At 42.5% G+C, this 23,443-nt stretch overlaps 1 protein-coding gene across 1 annotated transcript in view; it reads left to right on the forward strand.

Moving 5' to 3' along the window:
- Positions 1–23,443, forward strand: part of LOC138258649 (inverted formin-2-like) — a 319,153-nt gene that overhangs the window by 244,363 nt on the left and 51,347 nt on the right. Inside the window, exon 10 of the mRNA XM_069205971.1 lies at positions 14,904–14,974. Within this exon, the coding sequence (XP_069062072.1) occupies positions 14,904–14,974 (71 nt within the window). The remainder of the gene's footprint in view (positions 1–14,903; positions 14,975–23,443) is intronic.

Here is a 23,443-nt window from a genome sequence, read left to right on the forward strand (position 1 = left end):
TGTCCCACAGATGAGGAAGTTGAAGCGCTGAAACTACCAGTGCCTGATAAAACAGTGCTGAGCGCTGAGACTGAGCAAAATTAAACTGAAAGCGAACAGGCAGAAACAGGAGAGAGAGAGAGAGATTCTCTGAGGACGAAGAGACCAACTCGCTTGGGGGAGACCAAGGAGAAAGTTCAGACAGCGACGAAGCAGCTGAAGGTGACAAAGAACCTGAAGCAGCTGAGGGTAGCAAAGAGCCTGAAGCAGCTGAAGGTGACAAAGAACCTGAAGCAGCTGAAAGTGATAAAGAGCCTGACGAAAGTACCGGTGACGAAGGGCTCGAGAAAGGTGAAAAAGCAGGAGAGCCTGATCAGAGGAGGGCTTTCCCAGAAGCAGACGATAGAGAAAAAGAAAAGGAGAATGTGATTGATTCCCCAGAAGGAGGGGACAAGGCAGAACAGAACGAAAAAGTTCAAGCTTCCACAGAAAAGGTCGCAGGTCCATCAAATGGACACGGTGCAAAGAGGAGACTAAGTATATCACCAATAAAACAAAGGACTAAAGAAAGTTTGAATGACGGAGAAAGGCCAAAAGTGAAAGAGAAAAGAAAGGAAGTGACTGTCGTGGTACCATCCACAAGTGAAGGAAAAGACTTGACCAAAGAGGAAAGTACCAGTGAGACAGAATCGAAAAGAGAGGCAAAACTGAAAAGGAAAAGGATACCAAACAGGAGATATTCTGGTCCAGAATGGGCATATGTAGTCAATGACGATTGGACTGACGAATTCGTATCTCTTAGCCTCGAGAACGAAGAAGAAGAGATACCAATAGAAAAAAGTTTTATGGACTCTGTCGATTGAAGGGGGGTGATAAATTATATTGCTTGCTACAATCTAACGTGATACAACCAGCTGAGACATTGCTAAACCGGATGAGACATTTGCTAACTTGATAAGACTTTGAAAACCTGATTGACTCTTAAACCCGATTTGAGAACTGAGTTATTGCCGAATTGAGACAAGTGCTGCTAACCGATAAGTGACTGGCCTCTTGAAGAAGACTGTGTGAACATTGCGCTCGTTCAGCTTTGTAACTGAATTGCTAAATAGTTTCTTTATAGGTACTTCTAGCTCTCTGATTCTATACAGATCATGACGCAAAATAGTAGAAAGAAGTATTGTAAATATGTGTGTATAGGCTTGGTAATTGCATGTGTACTAATGATAATGGCAATAGTGCTTGGAATGCATGGAAAGGGTGAGAATGAGAAAATTGATGCTTCTACTCTTGCTCCTGTTACTGTCACTGAACTAACCGCATTGAAGAGACTAGAATTAGATGAGAGATACTTGCATGATAAGAAAGAACTTTCGTATAATGTTTTCTATCGCTTGCTAACAGAATATGTTGAGACTATGGATGCGAAAGATTGTTTTGTGTGTACACAGATACCGACATCAGTAAAGGAAGGGGTGACTTATCACCACATGCCTCTTACATACGGGATTACATGTAGTATAGTAATGTCTAGGTTTTATGGTCAGACTAACATACAGTATTTTTACTCGAATTATGATGTTACCTTTGCATATGTTCCTATAATAGCGCAGCTAAGCCAGATTGCTAAAGATTGGGATGCTAAAATAATGAGGGAATTTTTCGAGCCAATGCAACCTTTTGAAACGGCTCACGCTCATAGGGAAAACCTCACCTGCTCGCTCTCTGCAGTAGAAATAAGCTTTTTAGATCGCACAGATGATAGAAGGGCACAAATGAATGCGAAATTAGAAAAAGAACTACATAAGAGGACTTCAGTAGATAATTATGATTTTGCCGCAATAAAGACACAAGGGAGAATTGCTTTAGATGCTTGGCATGTAGGGAAATTTTGTATATACCGAGGTGAATCTTATTATGATAACATTTTCGTAGGAGCGAGTGAGTATAAACATACGTTTATCTTTAAGGCCAAATGGACATTCATGATGAACGGACTTGACCCTGTCATTCCAGGTGTATATTACATTTGTGGGTATAATGCCTATTATCGTCTTCCAAAGGGATGGTGGGGGAGATGTTATTTGGGTATAGTGTTCCCAAAGGTTTATCAGCTGGATGACCTATCGATGATTCCAAAGACATCTGGATCCCATCGTATCCAGAAAAGAGAGACCGCAGCTGCTGTGGTAGGAGATATATTTGGAGCCATTATTCCTTCATTGGGAGTTGTGTTGAATTCCATCAAAATAAGAAAGTGGTCTACTATAGTGGATAACATGTTGACAAAGTTTTCAGGTGCTATAATCCTGATAGATGCTGAACTTGCAGCGGAAAGAGCTATGACTCTTCAAAATAGGCTTGCCTTAGACATTCTTTTAGCAAAGGATGGCGGCGTTTGCAAAATGCTTGGTGCACGACACTGTTGTACGTATATTCCAGATAACAGTGTGAAAATTAAAACTATGCTTGCTAATCTAACAAAAGAGAGTGCAGACTTGAAGGAATTGAAAGAACCAGGAGTGTGGGAGAAGGTTGGAAAAGGACTTGCTTCAGTGGGAAATTGGATTGGGGGAATTTGGAACGGAATATTACTAAAAATAATACAGGGAATACTAATAGTACTAATTTGCATATTTGGAATTTGGGGAATAAAAAGGGGAATAATAATGATTATGGAAAGAATTAGAAGAAGGAAGGAAGAGAAAATGATGAAAAGAATGGCAGAAGAATACAAAGCGAAAACTAGGGGAATTAAAAGGAAAAGAGAACTGACAGAATTTTAATGGAATAAAATTTGTGGGCATGATTTGGTGTGATGACAAGTAGTCATCAGAGGAGGAATTGATGAAGCTGAAATGAGGGTTTTACATTTATTAGTGCATAAACGTAGTGTGAAATAATCATGTGTGACTTTAACCGAACTAATAAAGATTGTACGGGGACAAAATGTGCCCTCAGAGTAGTTTGCCAACATTTATAAGCGTGCTTTATATAACGTGATGTATTAGAATTGCACTAATCCGACATAATCGTAAACGTGTGCTACGATTTGCTTGTTTGAAATGTTTTAGCTTAGCATTACTTTAGTGCAGGCTTCGGCCTAGTTGCCTGGTCTCACGGTTTAGATGCTCGTATTTTTCCAATGTGCTATTAAACGTGTATTTCTGCTTGAAGCTGTACTTTTCCACTGAGAACGTTCACATGCTTATCTTAAGGTTTCGTGCCAGCTTGGCATTTTTCTCTTTACTCCAAGGTCAATCTGCAGGTGCGGACAATGGAAGCTCTGAAAATGAGTTAATTGGTATAAAATGTTGCAACTTGCGTACCCGTCTCCAAGGATAATGTATGCTTAAGTAAAAGCTTGAGAACTGTTGTTTTTGATTGGACAATTTGAAGCTAACCTATGAACCCTCCAATGGAAGACCCTACTGGATCTGAACTGTTGTCTATTTAAACCAGGTGCACGAGAAGAAAGCAGCCATTACCAGCCCGATACCCGCCATTTTGCAGGACATTGCAGCTATTATGGCCCACCTTGCTGCGACGCCATTTTGAGAGACTTTGATGCTTTCTCTAATCAAGAGAAAGAGATTTAGATGATTCTTACCCTAGAGACTTTAACTTTGACTTGTCCCTTTGCATGAAGTAGTAGTTTATCTTGCCGCCGTGAGGCAACTGCCCCGTCCACCCCTGCCCCTTTGCCCCCGTCCCATGCTGATCGAGAAACGGTACCTGTGAGACGAAGACTTCCTTGAATGCTGATTGAAATTGGTAAATATGAAAGGAAATTGTACAATTGCATTGTGTTTCTTTTAGGTAACCAACTGCTCATTTTTGATAAGAGCCCTAGTTAGGAGTTTTCTAAATTAATGTTGCTAAATTGTTTTCTCATGAAGTCCCACATGCCGATGCTAATTTGAGGATAGATGAGGATTCCTTTTGTCGCACGATGCAATTTGAGACCTTGTTATGCTGACTAAATGTATGCAATTAGTTCATTACAGATTATAATATTAGTGATTTGCATTGCCATTATCGAATGCCTTGTTATCCAAATGCTGCATAGATTGCACCTGTTTCGCCGTTATGGACAGCTATTAATGTTCATTTATGTTTATCATTTGGTGTTGAGACACATCTATATTGTGCTAGCTTTGTTAATATAGGGAAATAAATTCACTAACCTGGAATAAACTGGTGTGGTTATTCCTGACTGAAAGGTCAGGGTTCGCCGAAATGTATTCTGGATTAATTGTCAAGTGTTATGTTGATCAGGGTATTGCTTATGTTCGATATCGATTATTGATTTGATTAAATTGACTGACTAAGGGTGGAGAGGGTCCCACTTAGCCAAAAGATTCATCGGCCTAAAGAGCGTCCCAATACAGGTAAAATTATTAGTACGGAACGCTCTATCAGACTTCAAGTGGAAATTCAGCGGTTAGGTCAGTGTGCTAGGAGGTACAACTTTTTTTCTTGTTTTTTTTTTTTCCTTTTTGGGGGGGGGGGGTGGGGTGGTCGAGGGATGAGTACCCTTATGAGATAGTAAGGAGCTTTGCATTTCAGGGATGTGCACAATTAAGGGGGTACTAAGGGGGTTTTGAGTTCAAGGAAGGGTAGCATTGAGTAGTAAGGGGGTTCTATGGTTCAAGGATGGCGAAGTGTGTGCACACAAATGTACTTTTTTTTTTTTTTTTTTTAGGGTGTATTGAGCTCACCACATAAAGTGTATGTATATATATTTTATGACAAATGTTACCTTTACTTTGGTTCTGCAGCAGTATTTAGTGTGTGTATATTACCTACTGGCAGTCTCCAGAAGGTAGTTAGATAGGAACAAGTTTCCTTAAAGCATTTTTGTTTTGCCAATAGCTTTGGTCCTCTTAACAAATCTTCACAACATTTCCAAAACTATCACCATCGCCCGTTCAGCTGCTGTCTTGAAAGTTTCAGGGTGATCCGTTAAGTGAGGGCCACAGGAAAGAAGGGGGTGGGGGTCCCAAAACATGTTTTCCCCATGCATTTTGTCATAGGGGTTCTGAACATGACTACAGCCTGACCCGCTGGACGGAATTATACCAAATTTGAAAGGAAGGTAGCTCTTGGTCCAGAAAGAGTGCTGCTTGTTATTTCCTGTATATCTGTTCAGTAGTGGAGATATTGAAGGAAAAACACATTTATCTAGGAGTGCAAACACTTTGCAAATCCTCCCATTCTCATGCAGAGATCTGATTGGCTGCCTACACCTCAACCAGGAAGTGTTGGGAGATATTTGGTAGCGATAATAACACTATTATTTTTTTTCTTCTTGGGAGTAAGGGGGCCCGGCTCGGCTGGAGGAGGGGTATGTGCACTATAAAGTGTGCGTGTGTTTGGCTGGCCATGTTGGGCCGGACAAACAGACATACGCACTTTCCATATTCTGTACCCGGCTGTATTGCACAGCTGAGTGGAGAACATACAGAGGCTCCCACTACCAATCTGAGTGCCGAAGCAGACCGCTCGGACCAATCACGATACTGCTGTCATGCTGGTGACAGCGTTGATTGCCTCGAAGCCTATGTGCTGCTGTGAAGAAGACGAGGATGTAGGAGATGAATGCATCTCCCAAAGGAGAAGGTAAGTGGGTATTTTTTATTTTTTATTTTTTTTGGCTTCACCCCCCGTCCTGTCCCACCACCCCTGTTCAGTGGCAGCAGCCACTGCATTTTGCGACTCACTCAGCAGAGTCCCAAACAAAACTATTAAAACAAAAAAGGGGGGGGGGGCAGGGTCCCCCTGAATCCCACAAAGGCAAAAAGCATTTTTTTTTTTAAACTTTGCTGCAAATTCATGGCAACAATTATTTATTTATTTTTTTTAAAAGCCTCCGATTGGGGCACATGGCCCCTGCTCCCCAATTAAATATATTTAGCCTCAGCGATTTGGTGGTCTACAAGGCCCAGGGGAGGCTCCATGGAGGCCCCTACATCTTTAGTAATCTAGCCCTGGGGAGGTGGTGGTCCCCAGGGCATAGTAAAGTCACAGGAGGGGGGGTCCGTGCAGCAGCACCCCCTCTATTTCTAAATTAAAGCCATAGGGAGGTGGTGTCCCCGAGGCTCAAGGAGACCAATGGAGGGTGTTCCACTTGACCTCCCTCTTTTATTACAATAAAGTACCAGGAAGGTGTTGGTTAATTGAGGATCACAAGAGCCTCAAGATGCCCCTGGGACCTGGCCTACCCAGGGGCTTTTTTTTAAACCAGCATTGAAGGCAGCTTTTTATTTTTCCAGCAGATTTGCGAATCTCCTGGATTTTGAAGCAAAAATGTACCAAAAAAATGCTATTTTGCCAGCAGGGTTAGAGGGTCAGGGTATTCTTACCCTTCCCCCATTTCTTTTGTTAGTGAAGGCTGTGCATGGAATGGGGTTGACTGGTTAATGGGGTGTTGGCTGCAGGCTAGGCCCTGCGGCCAATCCCTGCCACCAGGGCTGAAGGCTTTGTAGCACATGGTTGGGTGCTTATAAGGTGTTGTCCAACCTCCACTGCTCATGGTTGAAAGCAGTATGTGGCATGAGGTTTGGTGAATATGAGGGGTGTAGGGGTTGTGTGCGTATAGGGGGGTAGGCCAAAGGTCATGTGTGGTGCGGGGCTCATAAGTTGTTTTCTGCAGGACAGGCCCTGCAGCCAATCCCCTGCACAGCCAAGGCGGTGGTGGTTGTATTGACTTAGTCATTAAAAATACTTAGTTTGGCAAAACAAAAAATAAACATTCACTGAAAAAAAAAAAAACTAACGCTACAGGGACTTTATGGTTAGAGAATAGAATTAGTCATAATTAGACTTTTTGCTATTAAATTACGCACTGTTTGACTAACATTCATGAAACTTTACTAAAAAGAAATCCATTCACCTCTGCTCCAGGTTTTGGGGTTATCCATCAAGCCGGGGCCAAGAAGGGTAGAGGTGTGCCTGTAACATTGATTTCCAATGTTAATTCTAATAGGAACTTTCTGTCACAGCTGCTGAAACAACGGCTGAATGCAATTGCACCAAATTTGGCAAAATGTAAAGCATGCTTTACATTAGTTTGTGGAAATCTGCCGTGCCATTTTTGACAAACTGGCTTTTTTAACAAGTGCTCGAGGTGGGCTTAAAAGGGTTACAGATATAGAAAACTAAGAAAAATGTTGTTGTTGCTATTACAGGACTTGGGCATTCAGTGCCTGTGTTACAGGAATTCTGTTTGAAAAAGGAATAAGGGGTCAGGATAGGCATTCCATAACCCCCCTGACATGTATGGCCCAAATATCTAACAAAAAAATTGTACCATGGTACTCCTGCGGGACACATTATGTCCACCCCATGAGGTACTGCGCTACTGCCACACTGCTGGCACTCTAGCTTCAACCTCACGGTATTTCCATTCCATGCTAGCTTCTCCAGGGAAGTCTGCACTGTACTGTTATGCCAAGGGAAGGAAGTTTGAGCAGCAGTCCAGCAAAAATAATACATAAAATCTGGGTTGGAGGTCTGTGTGTCTGGGCTTCCCACGTGAGGTTGGCTACCACCTATGGCGAGCCTTGAGCCAACCTTGCACTGTGCGGAGCCAAAAGCTATGTGCAGGAGGGTTTGCACACTCATTGGGGGATGAGCACAGGCCCTGGTCTGAGGCAAGGCCTGGCTTCTAACCATCCTAGGCATTGTAGAAAGCTGTGCTCCAGTATAGAAACTGGATGAATATAATTAAAAAGAAAAAAACAGTTTAACAGAAAAAAACTTGTAAGGTGATGTTATAATTAGGTATGGTAATAAGATCTTGGCTTACATAAAGAAAGTAGAAATTCACTAGAAAAAAGCAACAGTTTAAGTGATGTTATAGTTGGGTGTTAAAATAACACAACTGTTTCAAAGCAAAAACATTGTAATTCACCAGTTAGTTTACTCGGCTAACTATAACATGAATACCCGCTAGGCACTGGTAATGACTTCACGTATTACAACACAGTGATGTTACCAATGTCATTTAACATATCAGACATCGCAAATGACATTGAAGGCATAAGATATCCTATATTCTAGTATACAGGGAGCTGGTACTATCTCTTTTTTTGTTTGTTTTTCTCCCAAGCTGACATAGGTCCTGATATTTCAAGCCTGTTTGCAGTTGCAAACGTAGCAAAATTTTACATAGCAACCACATAAGTGCAACTCAAAATGTGCACGGAGTTTGAAATTATTTTCTGACTTGCAAAATAATCTTTGTGACTGATTGCAAATGGGTAAGGTGCAAATTGATAAGAATAGACATGAAAGGGGCATCCCGCTCCTAAGACTGAATCGCAATGGAAAATATAAATGGCTTGGAACCACATTTGCCATCAGCCCGTTGCGAGTGACTTTTTTTTTTTTTTTAGGCAATGAGATCAAATTGGCAAAGCGAATGCTATCATCATGGGTCTGTCATGTTCATGTGTGTATAGCAATGTGGGAGCCTAGAGTGGTTCATGGTACCTCTGCACATGCCCCTTCATGGAATTTATTGAATCCGAATGTTTTTTTTTATTTAAAGAAGCACCTGTTCATTTGTCACTGCAACACACGTCTGGTCTACTATCCTAATTCAGATGCTCCTTGTACCCTTCAGTTCAAAGCGCATGACTGTCAGCTCCCACCCCATAATAAGAAATAGAGCTGTTAGACCTGACAGCCTTTGGGTGGTCACCCCTAACTTTTTGCCTGCCTCCCTCCACTTTTTGGACTCTGTTTTTGCTGGCTTTTAGACTCTGCGCACTTTACCACTGCTAACCAGTGCTAAAGTGCATATGCGCTCTCCCTTTAAACATGGTAACCTTGGATCATACCCAATTGGACTATTTAATTTACTTATAAGTCCCTAGTAATGTGCACTGTATGTGCCTAGGGCCTGTAGATCAAATGCTACTAGTGGGCCTGCAGCACCGGTTGTGCCACCTACTCAAGTAGCCCCTTTTACCTTGTCTCAGGCCTGCCATTGCAAAGCCTGTGTGTGCAGTTTCACTGTCACTGTGACTTGGCATTTGAAAGTACTTGTCAAGCCTAAACCTCCCCTTTCTCTACATACAAGTCACCCTTAATGTGTGCCCTAGGTAACCCAGAGAGCAGGGTGCTCTGTGGGTAAAAGGCAGGACATGTACCTGTGTAGTTTACACGTCCTGGTAGTGTAAAGCCCCTAAATTCTTTTTTACACTACTGTGAGGCCTGCTCCCTTCATAGGCTAATATTGGGGCTGCCCTCCTACATTGTTGAAGTGGTAGCTGCTGGTCTCAAGGGAGTAGGAAGGTCATTTTTAGTATGGCCAGAATGGTAATACAAAATCCTGCTGACTGGTGAAGTTGGATTTAATATTCCTATTTTAGAAATGCCACTTTTAGAAAGTGAGCATTTCTCTGCACTTAAATCTTTCTGTGCCTTACAATCCACGTCTGGCTAGGTTTAGTTGACAGGTCCTTGTGCATTCACTCACACACCCCAAACACCGGGTACTCAGCCTCACTTGCATACTTCTGCATTTTGAATGGGTCTTCCTGGGCTGGGAGGGTGGAGGGCCTTCTCTGACACAAAGGACTGCCACACCCCCTACTGGGACCCTGGCAGACAGGATTGAACTGAAAGGCGGACTTCAAAGAGTGGCTTAGAAGCACTTCTAAGCCACTCTTTGACGTCTCCCCCACTTCAAAGGCACATTTGGGTATAAAACAGGGCCTCTGCCCTACCACCTCAGACACTTGCTGGAGAAGAAACCTGAACCAGAACCTGCATCCTGCCAAGAAGAACTGCCTGGCTGCTCAAAGGACTCACCTGACTGCTTTTTACAAAGGACTGCTGCCTTGCTGAACTCTTGCCTTGCTGCAGAAGTGCTCTCCAAGGGCTTGGATAGAGCTTGCCTCCTGTTCCCTGAAGTCTCAGGATCAAAAAGACTTCCATCTTTCAACTGGACTCCTTGTGCGCTGAAAAATTCTACGCACAGCTTGCTCCGCGGTGAAAAATTCACTGCATGCTGATCCGGAAAGAAGCCGCTCGACCCCCGCAAGGAAAAGATCGACGCGACGCCTGTGGTGCGACCGGAACTTAGACGTACGGCCCGTCTGGACAACGCTGCCCGACTTCCAGAGAGGAAATCGGCGCAACGCCTGCCGTGAGGGAGAAAATTCCACGCACAGCCCACCGGGACGACGTGCAGCCAGACAACAAGCCCAGGAATCCACGCACAGACCCCGGGGCGTCTGACAACCCCACGACCCACAGAGGAGACTGTCCGCGCGCCGGAAATCAACGCAACGTCTTCTCTGTGTGAAAAATAACGACACGAATCCATGTGTGAAGGGGTGAAACCGACGCGCACACACCATTTTTCCACGCATCTCCTCCTCTGCAGAGATTTTTCACTCCAAACCAGGTACTTTGTGCTTGAAAGAGACTGTTTGCTTTTTAAAGACTTAAGACACTTCATATCACTTTTCAGTGATCTTTACAATTTCTCATTGCATCTTTTATCGTTTTGACCTGCAAATACCCAGATTAATATTATATATTTTTCTAAACACTGTGTGGTGTATTTTTGTGGTGCTATATTGTGTTGTTGTATGATTTATTGCACAAATACTTTACACATTGCCTTCTAAGTTAAGCCTGACTGCTCAGTGCCAAGCTACCAGAGGGTGGGCACAGAATAATTTGGATTGTGTGTGACTTACCCTGACTAGAGTGAGGGTCCTTGCTTGGACAGGGGGTAACCTGACTGCCAACCAAAGACCCCATTTCTAACAAGAGCTATAAGTTGCAATGATTGAATGCAGAGAATGAACCGAAACTGAGCAGATGCTGGCTGAAGAGAGAGGATGCGGAGACATACTACACCATATAAAGTGTTATATTCCAGTGATAAGGAGGACGATGGACTTTGTAGAGTCTGTAGATGTGCTGTTCCTACTCACACCCTGAGCCAGTCACCCAGAACTGTTTCTATGACAGCAGGCACCCGGTGCATTGATGGGCAGCCCATATGAAAATAATCTTTGCAGGTATGAAGCTTTTGCTTCAGTGTGCATAACATTTAAATGGAAGATGGATGATACAATCGCCTAAGTCTTTCTAATACGCAGATCACTTTCACCAAATCAGTTGTAGGTCTCGCCTCTTTTTACAAGATGGTGTCACCCAACAAGCCAATTTAATTCCTTCCAAATTTGCATTTACTTTTTCATAGTCAACCCCACCCAATCCAAAATTTCCACAAAGTTACAGACTGAGATGTGTGTACCTCCCACAATCTTCTAAAAAATAGGTCATCTTGGAAGCATCTACCAATCCAGGTCATGCACAAATTTATCTGTGACTTTGCAAAATGGAAGCTGCTGAAACAAGCCCAAATGGCATAACTAAAAATTCCTACGAAGTCTTGGGTGTTATAAAGGCACACCAATCTTGTGAACTCTCTGGCCTATATTTTTAGTGGTGAAAATGTGTTCTAATGGGAAAACGTATGTGCAATGACTTAGCTGTTTAGACGTATTAGGTCAACACACAACCCTATGTCCTCATTAGCTTTCCTACCCTAAAACCCAACCACTCTGTTGTCTACACAGGGACTATGACACAATCATATAGTCTCTACAGCTCACCTCTCAGTATCCTGAAAATTCATGGGCATTCTCCTTTGGCCACTACTACAGCAGTGGTGTCTGCCCTGAATTTTTTCGATGGGAAGCATTCAGAAGGCACCCCAAATTAGGACTAAAACAGCGGGAAATTGCTTGGAAAAATCATCCCCACAAGAGTAGTCAAGCTGGTGAATGCATTCTTGAGATGCAGCATTAGGATCAAGATGAACACAGTTTTGTTTTGGTGCGCGCACACTAAAATGTTATTCCCTTTACTGCTACACAGATCTTTCATTCAGTTAACTTTTGTTTATACTCGATTAGAGAATGGAAATGTCCATTCATGTGTATGGGATGCCCCCCCTAATCTCCTAGTTTGATACCAATTTTTTGAGTCTCTTTCCATTCAAAATATTTCTTGTGTACGTGCATGAAGATTTTCAATTGGGAGCCGGAGTACAACTTGAAATATACACTATCAATTTTAAAATATCACAGATTTCAGCATTTCAGTTTTTCTAGATAGAAGACGACCTCGTCACACACTTCACTTCATTGTTTTTAATTTTACTTTCACTCCTGCAACAGTTGACAAAATGACCATATTTGCTGCATTTATTGCAAACGTCTTTGATAGCTCGAAATTCTTTCCAGTTAGCCAAATATCCAACTAAACTACAGCAAAAACAGTTGTCCTTAAATTGCAATGATTTTCTCTTCTCTTTGTACTATCTACCACACGGGCATCAGCTTTCTTTCTGACATTACGTTTCAATCCCACAACACATAATGAGCTCAACTCACTTGGCTGTCAATATCACATCCCACAAGAGTGGCTCAGCTTTGAGCCATAATTCTTTCCTTACTTTAATAGCTGTACCGTGGAACACAAACTGGTATCCAATGTGTTCCTCTGCTCGAGTATCAAACGTGCATGAAAATGCCATGCTTCTTAAAACTGTGATCTTATCTATTTCTCCAAGATTCCTCATCCTTCTGTGCCAGTCTACCCAAATGATACCTCTCCAAAATAGTGCTGACCCTAGAGAGAAAATGTAATTCACGTTTCTTTATAGCTATTTCAAGCTCCTTCTGAACATGGGCATCCTCGTGAGATAGGTCTGTCAAGTCATCTAAAAATGCCTAGCCAAATGCTCCAAAACAGTCTTAAAAGAACATTTTTTCTCAATTAAGATGTATAAATATGTTTAATTTGTGAATTGCTCCTCACCTGAACTAAGATTATGTATGTTAAATTCACCAGAAAAGACCGCGGAAATGTGCTGTTTGCCATAGTGTTTTTCTCTACCGTATGTCGTGATAAAAATCAACATTATGGGGTAGTTGAAAGATTGAAGCTCGATCCTTCGTCAAGCACCTTCTCTGCAAGGGCTCCCCAAAAGTGAAATGGAAAGCAATTTGTTACTGAAACGAGGTCACCTGTCTGTTTGCGCCTTACCTGAGCAGATTGGTAAAAACAGTGGATGGTGATGTGCTCAAGACTTCTGTAGGTAGCATGGTCACATTTCCTGGCTTACAGTGAGAGACTGAAGTGAGGATAGGTTTGGCATGCAGGGCCGGTTTTAGAGTGGTGCGACCGGTGCAGCTGCACCTTGCTCGGAATTTGGGGGCACTGTGTAAAACTAATATATGGGTTTAAAAACACATGAAGTTAATTTTGTGTCCAGTCTTCTCGGGCAAAAATAACAATTTGAAGAGAACTGGTGAAAATGTTACTGCTGGTGAGAAATTTTGTCTAGTGTCAGTTTTGGCTCATTATAAAGTAGCTCAGAGGGATAATGTGCCTACTACAAAGAACGTTTGCCATCCAGATTACAAAACGGAGTTTGAGTGGAATTTAGTGCTTTAAAAAAAATTGAAATGTATGTCGGAGTGGTATTATGGAGAGATGAGGGGCACTGTGGGAGAGAATTCATATAGCAAGAGGTGGTGTGTGTGGGGGGCAAAAAACACTCTCACCGGGCACCAACAGTGCTAAGATTGGCCCTGATGGCATGTGCTGCAACAGTAATGAAAGGGCAATGCCAAGGAACACCTAAGCAGTTAAAAGGTTTGTTAGTGGACGTAGGGAAAACAAAGCACCCAGGTTAACTGATGAAAACCGAAGAATGTAAAACTGGGGAAAAGGGGGTGACCAATACTGATATTAGTAAAAAAAAAAAAAAAAGGGTAACCATGGTGCATGGATAAGACTCCCAATAGTTTTTCCAAAATGTAATGTGACCAGGGTCCTGACCACCAACTAGAAATCACAACAGATGGAGTAGCTGATAAAGACGGTCACTTTCTGTTCGTTGTCAGGTCGAGCATAGCTACGCGCAAGGGCTGCTTTTCTGACCTCCATCTATGTGGGGTCTTAACCACGCCCACCTCACACGCATCACTTTAACTCATTTGTGGGCTTGCCTTTCAAAAATTCTTTCATTGGTAAATGCTTTGTTTGTCCCTCCTTGGAGCGGTTTTGTTACCGCCTTGGGGACCAACCCTGTTAAATGGATAATTGCACATTTCACCAATATGTTTGACTGCAAGCTAACTTCTTTTACCTTTTGTGTTTCCTTTGCACTTACGCTCATAGCGGCGGTGGTGGCGCTTTGAATCGGCTTGATTATTTCAACTTTTGTAATTTTCATTTTTCCTTTCATTTTCAATGTATGTGGTAAGAAGTCCATTTGGGAATTTACAGCGCTAATAGCTCTAACTCGAGCAAACGTGAGACCCGTTGCACTGCAAATGCTTGTTTTTTCCTTGTTGTGTGTGGCGTTTCATGTTCTAAATGGATTTAAAGTATGTCGCATCAGGAAAGAACATCATGACAGGTGAGCCCATTATACTGAATACCTAAAATTCTGATGGGTTCCAAGGCACCGCCTTTATGGGTCTGTAATAAAGTAATGAGAAGTTTGGTGTTTTTCTATTCCTGGCTTCCACCAAGACTTCTGAGCCTCTGGACTGGCCATAAATAAACTTGTAGGTGTCTGTTGCAGTACGCCTGCTAACCTTAAAGGTAAAATTATTCGCTTCACTTCCCTTTCAAGAGAGATGTACAGAAAAGTTAACAGTCGGGGTTCATGCATAGTTTTGCAGGTCTTGTATCGCTGAACACCTTCTGAAACCAGGTATGTTCTGATGACTCGCACATCACACATTTCCCTTTCTGAAATAGATGGTATTACCTTATATTTGGTCCCACATGCCAGACATAGCTGAACTACTTATTATAATTTCAAATTTCAGGACCGAAGTAGAGTGGACATTAACTAATCTGTCTGTTTACAGGAGGTTGAGAAAAACCACCCGGACTTGCTACATCTTCCTAATGACCTTGAGTCGGTTTCCAGAGCAGCCGGGTAGGAGCACTTTTTATATTTCTAGATGATATAAAACTAACGAATATAATCTACTTTTTAATCTTGTGTCCGAAAAAGGTCTGCTCCTTCGGTTTCTCTGATCTTGGTTTAAGATGCATTCATGATCCCTTCTGTGCTTTTGTGATAGTTTATTCGTTTTGGAAGCAACAAAATGACTGCATTTTTATTAACGCCCAAGTGTCTAATTATTAATTTCCTTTTTGTAAACGGTTAGCTTTTTTGTATTCTGCAAGGCACCGCTATTTTAGACGGCTCTGCTCGCTAAAGTCATGTTTTAATGTTTTTCCTTCAAGTTGTTCAGAAATGCACACCACGAATCTGCCTCATTGGCCTTCCCTGGATTAAACTGACCAAGTGACTTCCTTTTTCCAAATCTGAAATATTCCCACGTGCAACACAATGCATCCCATTTTAAATAGCTATTTCTTCTCAGTGACGTAATACCAGGGTGGATACCAGTTTGCCAAATTTCTCTGTGCTGCTTTAGTTTATCATTACGTGGGACACATTTCCCCCCGAACTAGACAACTTAAACTCGAACTATCTCAAATGTAGTATAGTTTCAAATAGATCAGCCCTGCCTCTAAGCCTTTCCAACAGTGCTGTTACTTTTTTTGTGTGAACAATTGGTTCTACAGATTTAAAAATTAAGCAGATTGCTAGAAGATACCACTGGCAAGCATGGGAGTTTAATACAGCTTACATCTCACCGTCCCACCCCAAACTTTAAAGGTATCTCAATAGGTCTGCCCAGGCCCCTTTTCTTTCTTTGTTACCATTTATGGTTGAAACATTTTGTAGGGTAAAATACTACAGTCCTCTTTTATTCACCCTTTTCCTGCTCACCGATTATTTCGTGAAGAATGCCAGATATTGCATATTGTAATTTGTGTGGGGGATGGGGGGCGGGGGTGGGGCGGGAGTGTGAGGACTCAGTTTTTGCATGTTTTTCTTTAATTTGACTACAAGGAGGTGGATTCGTAGATTGTGGGGTGGGGGGAGGGGGGGTCATTTGATCGCACTACAGGCTGCCCTTCATATGGGCTGAACCTTTTGCATGTGGGTTGTGGGACTGCAGAGGATTGATTGATATGTACTTTGTTCAACTTTTACCCGGAAAACGCTAACTAGGTGCAAACACTTTTAGCCTGTTCAGCATAGATCAAATATTTCACTCTGAAGCGGAGGAGACCATCCATGCATTACAAGATTACAAGTTACATGGATCAAAGTCTTAAACGGACCTGAATGAAACACTTTAGACTTTAAGCATTTTATTTCTGATGGACACGCATACACAGTCTGAAATAAAATCCCTTCTAAACATCAAGTAGAGGTGCATTACACACATTTACCCCACCCATCAGAGGTCCTAAAAACCAAGTGAAAGTTGATGTGGTTCCCAGCAGGCTCCAAACCCCATCCTTCCTCCATGTTTGTGGTTCCAGTTGTTCCCATGTTTTCACATCTCGAACACCAGATTGCGTAAAAAGCTTAAGGGGAAAAAGTCTATTGAATCTAAGGCAGAAAAAGACTCTGAACTAAGAGTACAATGTTTGTTCTGCTTGTGACTCTTGGGCATCTTGCATGCAGAATGAAGATTCACAAAAGGCCTGCAATGATTCTGAAATATTTCATGACTTCTTGGTCAAGATATGGTTGTTTTACATGATCCTGATTAGATAGTAACCTTCAGCAGAAATCGGATACATTAGTGCCACCCTGATGGAGAGCTTATTGGTATTATAAACGACTTGGGGGGGGTTGGGTGCGGGGGGAGGAGAGGGGCACTTGACAAGCAAGAAATCCAGGACACCCTCAGCTTCCCAATCAAAACAAGTTCTATCAAAGGGAGAGGATTATCCAACATTGTTCATCCACTGAAAGATATGGGTGGTGGTTAATGCTATCTTGGAATCTGTGGGCCTAAGTACGATCTTGGTGGACAGGATAATACATCACAAACGTGACAGATATCCCATCTGCTGTATTACAAGTTCCACAGCATATGGGAACTTGTAACATGGCGGACAGGATATCTGTCACGTTTGTGATGGAGTATCCCATCCGCCAAAATCGTGATCAGGCCCATACCTATTATAACCGTATCTTCACCCATGGGTGCCACCCGTGGCATGTTTAATTATTGGATCCTCACCCACTGCACCTAGTTTGTGTGAATGGGCTTGATTCAATTTGTGAGTAGAGCACTTACTATAAAGGGATCTCTAAAATAGGCTGCAGATTTCTTTAATCCTTTTGTAACATCTAAGATTCTAGGGTCCTACTGTTCACCCATATCTTTAATGGGGACAAAATATAGGATAACCCTCTCACTTTGATAGGACTTCTCTAAACCCCCCTTGTGTCAATGGATTAATTTAACTTGGTGTTCACCAGAAAAAAGTTACAGGTTGGGTTGAAAGTGAGAAATGTAAGCATGCAGACAGCAGGGTGGATAGGGACCAGCATTAAAAAAATTACCTATGGCCAGGGGCAGTACATAACATTAGCAGTGAAGGAAAGGAGGGCAACCTATGTTGCCTGCAAGAAATAACACTCCTGTAGTGTATGCATAACAATATGCCTTAGCTCTCCATAATTACTTTGAGGAAGTTAGACATGTTAGATAATCTATGCACGAGATTAACTGTACACACTATACTTACAATAACTATACCCAATTATGCACGCCGGTGAACTGGAGCCTGTTAAAATAAAGTGCAGTTCCTGCAAAGTGCTCTAAGCTCACACCACACAAGGCACTCCGGGGAAAAATAGCCTTCAATCAGCTGGTGCTGTATTGTGGCATATAGGTTTTAGTTGACCTACCCTTTCTCCTCCCAACTACACTACATACTATACAGACAATATAGGTAGATTTGTCTCTTCCTCCTGCCTCCAGCCACCAGCAAAATATAAGCATGAAACATCACAGGGGACCTGCAAAGCAAAATATTAACCTGCTAGTGTACTGGAATTTTTTTCACCTGCTTCTCCACCCTTCACCATGCTAGGCCCCAAAACCCAAGATAGAATAAGAGCAGCCCTTCGACTTAAAAAAAAAAAAAAAAAAAAATACAGCACTGTGCCAGCCGCGATCTCACAGTGAAGCATGTTATCAGTCTGAAAATATGCTTAGTCATCCAACAGTTGGGTAAGGAACATTATTACAATAGAACAATGCAATCCACCTATGGCGTGAGTTTTAGATTATTAACATCCTTAGCATTTGTATAGTGACAAAGCAGGGTATCACTCAACTCTGATTTGAAACTGCACCCCTCCAGGTCATCGCACATGCCACACTGTTTCTAGGCTCTTAGTGGACTGATTGAAAGATCAGTATTTGCTCTTTTCCTCGGCCCGGGGTGGGACTACATCATCCAGGCTCCCGGCTCCTGCTGAAATTTACGCGCCCTCGCACCAGACGCTTATTTGCTCTTTCCATCGGCCCGGGGTGGGGCTACATCCCCCAGGCATCCAGGCTCCCGGCTCCAGCTGAAATTGACGCGCCCTTGCGCGGGCCACGGGCCAAGACCGGGCCAGTCTTCACCCGATAGAGACCGGGCAGGGCCCACCAACATGGCTGGAGAAGTAAGCACCGAGTAAGAGCTAGTGGTTATTTTCTTTTTCATCTGGGCTGGTAAATTCACCATTTAACAGAAAAGGAAGGCTGCTGACTTACCTGTGCCTTTAAATGATACAAAAAAACTGAAAAAACACTAGGAAACAAGCAAGCTCGCTCACTGGATGTGGATCAAAAGCCCTTGGTGAAATTGATCTACTGTTTGAGGACGTAGAGGCTATCTTGAAATGTGACATCCATTCAGCCAGGGACTTATCCACTAAGGTTTTGATTTGAAATGGGAAAATTAAAGAGATCTTTATTAGGAAGAGGAGGAGGCAAATATTGGACTCTTCCACAGAGGTTGTTGGAAGGGAGGAATTGTCCATTATAAGGAACACTGCTTTATCTCCCTCTCAGGAAACATCTTGCAGTGCTCCCAATTTTCCACCCTGTCAGGAGGTTATTCTTCCTGAGGGAGTAATGTCCATTCCCCATCCGTTAAGTCCAGTGGTTATGGTGGTTCCAAATATACTGTGCACCAATCGGTTCGATCCACTGGCAGAGGAAGGGGATTTGCTTATGGGCACTCCCCCCTGTCTGGAGTAGTCACTGATGACAATACCTTGACCAACCCCTCGCCTATCACCAATGGACTGGAGCCGTCAGATAGCAGAATTAACATGACTTTTATTTTACAGAGGGCAGACGAAGTTAGGAGTTTGGTCATATTATTAACAAAATTAATGAAGGAAAAAATGTCACATCAATGTGGGTGTAAAAGCCAGCAGGGTGATGTGGTGAAAAACGGGGGGGTGGTTGATAAACCTGTTATGACTAAATTAACCTCATCCATCAATACCCCCCTAGGAGGGCCAGTAAATTTCCCACCTTGCGAAAAATTGTCTATACTTGGTGCAGAGGGGCAACAACTAGATCTTGCAGGTAACTCCATGAGCAATAGATGGGGACCCAATAGAACATCTAAATGTGGGGATTCCATGGAGAATCTGATACGTAACATTGCCCACCCTGATGTTCCTAAAGACAGGTGAAGATCAGGGGGGTATGATACTCTTAAAACAGCGGGTAAGGAGGTTGACCCCCCTCCCTCCATGAATAAATCATTAGAACCCCCCCATTATCGACTCCCCCCTTTTTGCAACGATCCTAGTGATTTAGCAACTATGGCCCAAGAGTTAGGTACAAAAAGTGGAGATATTATCTGTATGGTTGATGTCCCAAAGTTGTCACCGGGTTCTGTTGAGAACCATGAATTCCGGATTAATAAGGCAATACATTGGTTACGCACCCGACGGAACTGTCTTTCAGTTATCGGTTCGGATATTCTTGCAGCAGAAAGATGCAGTCCCCCGGGATCAAATTTTGATAGAATTTCTACTCATCTTCCTGACAAAGAACTGGTAGAACAACTTATGGCCTTTGACTCGCGTACCCGCCAGTATAGGGAGTTGAGAAGTGGGGGGATTAGCCTTTCATTGAAGCCTTATAGTGCCAGTCATATTGCTACATATGGATGCCCAAATTACCGCCAGGAGAGGGATTCCTCTGTGACAGCCAAAAACCCTTGTTTGCAGTTAAAATCTGTATGACTAACTACTGCTCAGCAAGCACCTATTGGGATTAGTTATGAGGATTTGTACATGAACGGAACCATTAGGATAGTGTCATCCGGGGCTAGCAAAGAGGAGATGTGCACGGAGGAGGCCGGCTGCCCGATACATGGAACAGAGTTAGACAACCATGGACTATCAATAATGACTTAGAATTTAGCTGGACTTGATAGGAAATTGGCCGAACCAGATTGGATTGCGTACATTAACAATCAGGTCATCTGTTTATTCCAGGAAACCTGGGCCGAGAGTAAAATTAATATAGATGGGTTTCTTTCATTTAGCATTTCCACCCAACCATCGGAGAAGGGGATAGCCCGTGCTAAAGGAGGGCTTTTCATTCTTTTAAATCAGAAATTGCAATGTGATTATGAGATTTTTAGACATTGACTCTGATTTAATGGGCTTGCAAATTTTGTTTTAGCAGAATTTTAACATCATTTTTATTAATGTCCATGCCCAATCTGTCCCACGAGGCTCTGAGTCCCAGACTTTAGTATTATTCTCTGATTTTTAGATCCTTTACAACCTTTGTCTCTTTTAATTATAGCAGGGGATTTGAATTGTACTTTTGAACCCTCTGTTCTGCTCAGTGGATTAACGGTTGACGAGGATGAACTTTTGGGAATTCCACAGTTAATTATCGGTACTGTACCCGTTCTCTTGTGGCCTTTCAGTTGGCTTCTTTATGTTTAAAGTATGGGCTTAGGGCCTGCAATGGTCGTACGCCCTCTGATTTAAATATTGTGCCCACATTTAAATGAGGAAGGTCGACAAGTGTTACTGACTATTTTTGGGTGGATGTTAGGCTATGGCCTCTACTGAGGGATAGGAGTGTGGACCCACTATGCGAGAGTGATCACTATGCCCTGCTTCTTACTCTTTCTGGGGATGTATTTAGGAGGACATCTAATAATGATCACAGTGGTTCCATCCCCATGTTTGAACAATAACTCCACAAGGGTTGGGTGGCCAAAGGTGATGTCTAACCCTTACGTGATACATGGGATCTACCAACTGTTTATAGATTGCTTGGCAGTTTATGAAGAACAGGATGTTAAGGACATCCCTGTACTCAGTATACATGACAGTATGTTTTTAAAAATGCAGAGTTCTCTTTTTTTATAAGAAGGTTGGGTCCAGACCCTGGGGTGGGAATTTGGTTAGTAATGGATGGTTTTATGAAGCCTGTTCTAGGGCAAAGTCTGGGTTAAAAACAGCAATTATGACTGGTTTCCTGGGGGAGATACAACAAGCTAGACAAGAGGCTATTTCACAAGCAAAAAGATCATGGGAAGATTCCATCTGGCAGGAACTATTGGATGCTTCAAAATTAAACAATAATATGCTGTTTTGGGAACTGCTGTCTAAACAACAAAAAGGTGGTAGGAGCAGTATTAGGAACCACATACAACCAGAAAGCTGGGTGGATCATTTTTCCTGTCTTTATGCTATACCTGGGAATGCCCTGGTATTTGCTTCTCATGACAGAAATCAGGACCTCTCATCATTGCTGGATGTGAATCCTGGTATTGACTCATTAGGGGAGGGTGTTAATGCCCTCGAGGATCACATCTTTTTTTCCATGGAAGAAACCCTTGATGCAATCAACTCTCAAACTAGGCAAAGCTCCTGGGCTGGATAAGCCCCCGGGAGACCTCTATAGATCAGAACGAGTCATATGCTCCTGGTACATAAATCTATTCTCGAATAAAATCGCTGCAGGGGGCCAAATTCAGAGTACGTGGAAAGGGGCCAAAATCATCCCTATTTGTAAGAAAAAAAAAAAAAAAAAAGGGCAATGCAAATCTCCCAACTAATTATAGACCGATTAGCCTCATTGATAACTTACAACAATTCTTTGCTAAACAACTTCGAGGGAGGCTAACTAGTTGGGTCCTAGATTAGGTCCTCTCTCCTCTCCAGGTGGGGTTCTGTCCCAAAAACTAGCATGGTAGATCAGGTTTTTGTTTGGCTGTTTTTTATATTGGAAATATGTAGTTCTTACCAAGCAACATCTGTACGTTGTTTTCGTAGACTTGCGATCCGCTTTTGATTTGGTCCCAAGAGAAAAACTGTGGGAAGTATTGCACAGGTTAGGGACTCCTGTTAATATAATTTAAATACTCAAGCGGTTGCACGAAAACACATATGCGCAAGTGAGATGGGGCAATCAAGGTGAACTGACTGAAAAAATCCCCATCGATAGTGGAGTTCGCCAGGGCTGTGTGATGGTTCCGTTATTGTTCACCCTATTTAATAATGAGGTGGTGCAGGCCCTGACTTCTTGTCAGAATGATGCCCCTTCTCTGAATGCTCAAAATTCCCTTTCTTCTTTTTGCTGATGACTCACTTCTTATTTCAAAGACACCAATGGGTCTACAAATTCTTGTCGACAGATTTAATTCATTTTGTAGGGATTATGGTCTGGAGTTGAATTTCAGCAAAACAAAACTGATGGTGCATTTCTTGCAAGGTCCGAATTGAACACCATCACATTGGATGGTATCCCTTTGAGTAAAGTTAGTTCAATAGACTATCTGGGAGTGAGGTTAACAAGCAAATTACATTGAGAGGACCAGATTAGTAAAAGTGTGGGCCTTCTACAGCATAGAGCAGCATGTATCATATGCTTTTATAAGAGTACGACTACAAAAGCTGTATCCCCAGCTATTAAGATCCATATGGCCAAGGTGCAAGGAGCTGCTGTCTATGGTGCAGAGGTATGGGGATCCTCCAACAGCAATAGATTAGCTGTGGGTGAAAACAACTTTGTGAGGGCCTTGTTTGCATGCCCTTGCAGTACACCACTGATCCCAATGTTATTTTACTTGGTGTTAAATCGAGTAGCTGATTTAATTGCTCTAAGACCGTTACTATATTGGGGAAGGATTTGGGCTGTCCCCGAATTGGATATATATGATTTCACTTGTCGACTTATTAAAGAGACCGACTGCTGCTACTATTCCTTGGGTCAGACATGTGTCCAATTGGTTCTGTGCCTTGGGCTTGGGAGATTACTGGGAGAATCCCCATAAATTAGAGAAATCCCATAAAAATGTTTTGAAGTCTGTATACTGGTCTCATGTAAGGAATGATTACATTTGTCGCAAATCTCATGGTCGATTGACTAACCTTTTTATTGATTTTAAGTGGTATCCGCAGTACGAACCTTATTTAGACATGATACATGATTTACTGGGCAAAGGTTTATATACTAGATTTTGTTTCAGGACCTTGCCTTTG

This window comes from Pleurodeles waltl, chromosome 9 (genome assembly GCF_031143425.1).
Source record: "Pleurodeles waltl isolate 20211129_DDA chromosome 9, aPleWal1.hap1.20221129, whole genome shotgun sequence".
NCBI classification, from domain to species: domain Eukaryota; kingdom Metazoa; phylum Chordata; class Amphibia; order Caudata; family Salamandridae; genus Pleurodeles; species Pleurodeles waltl.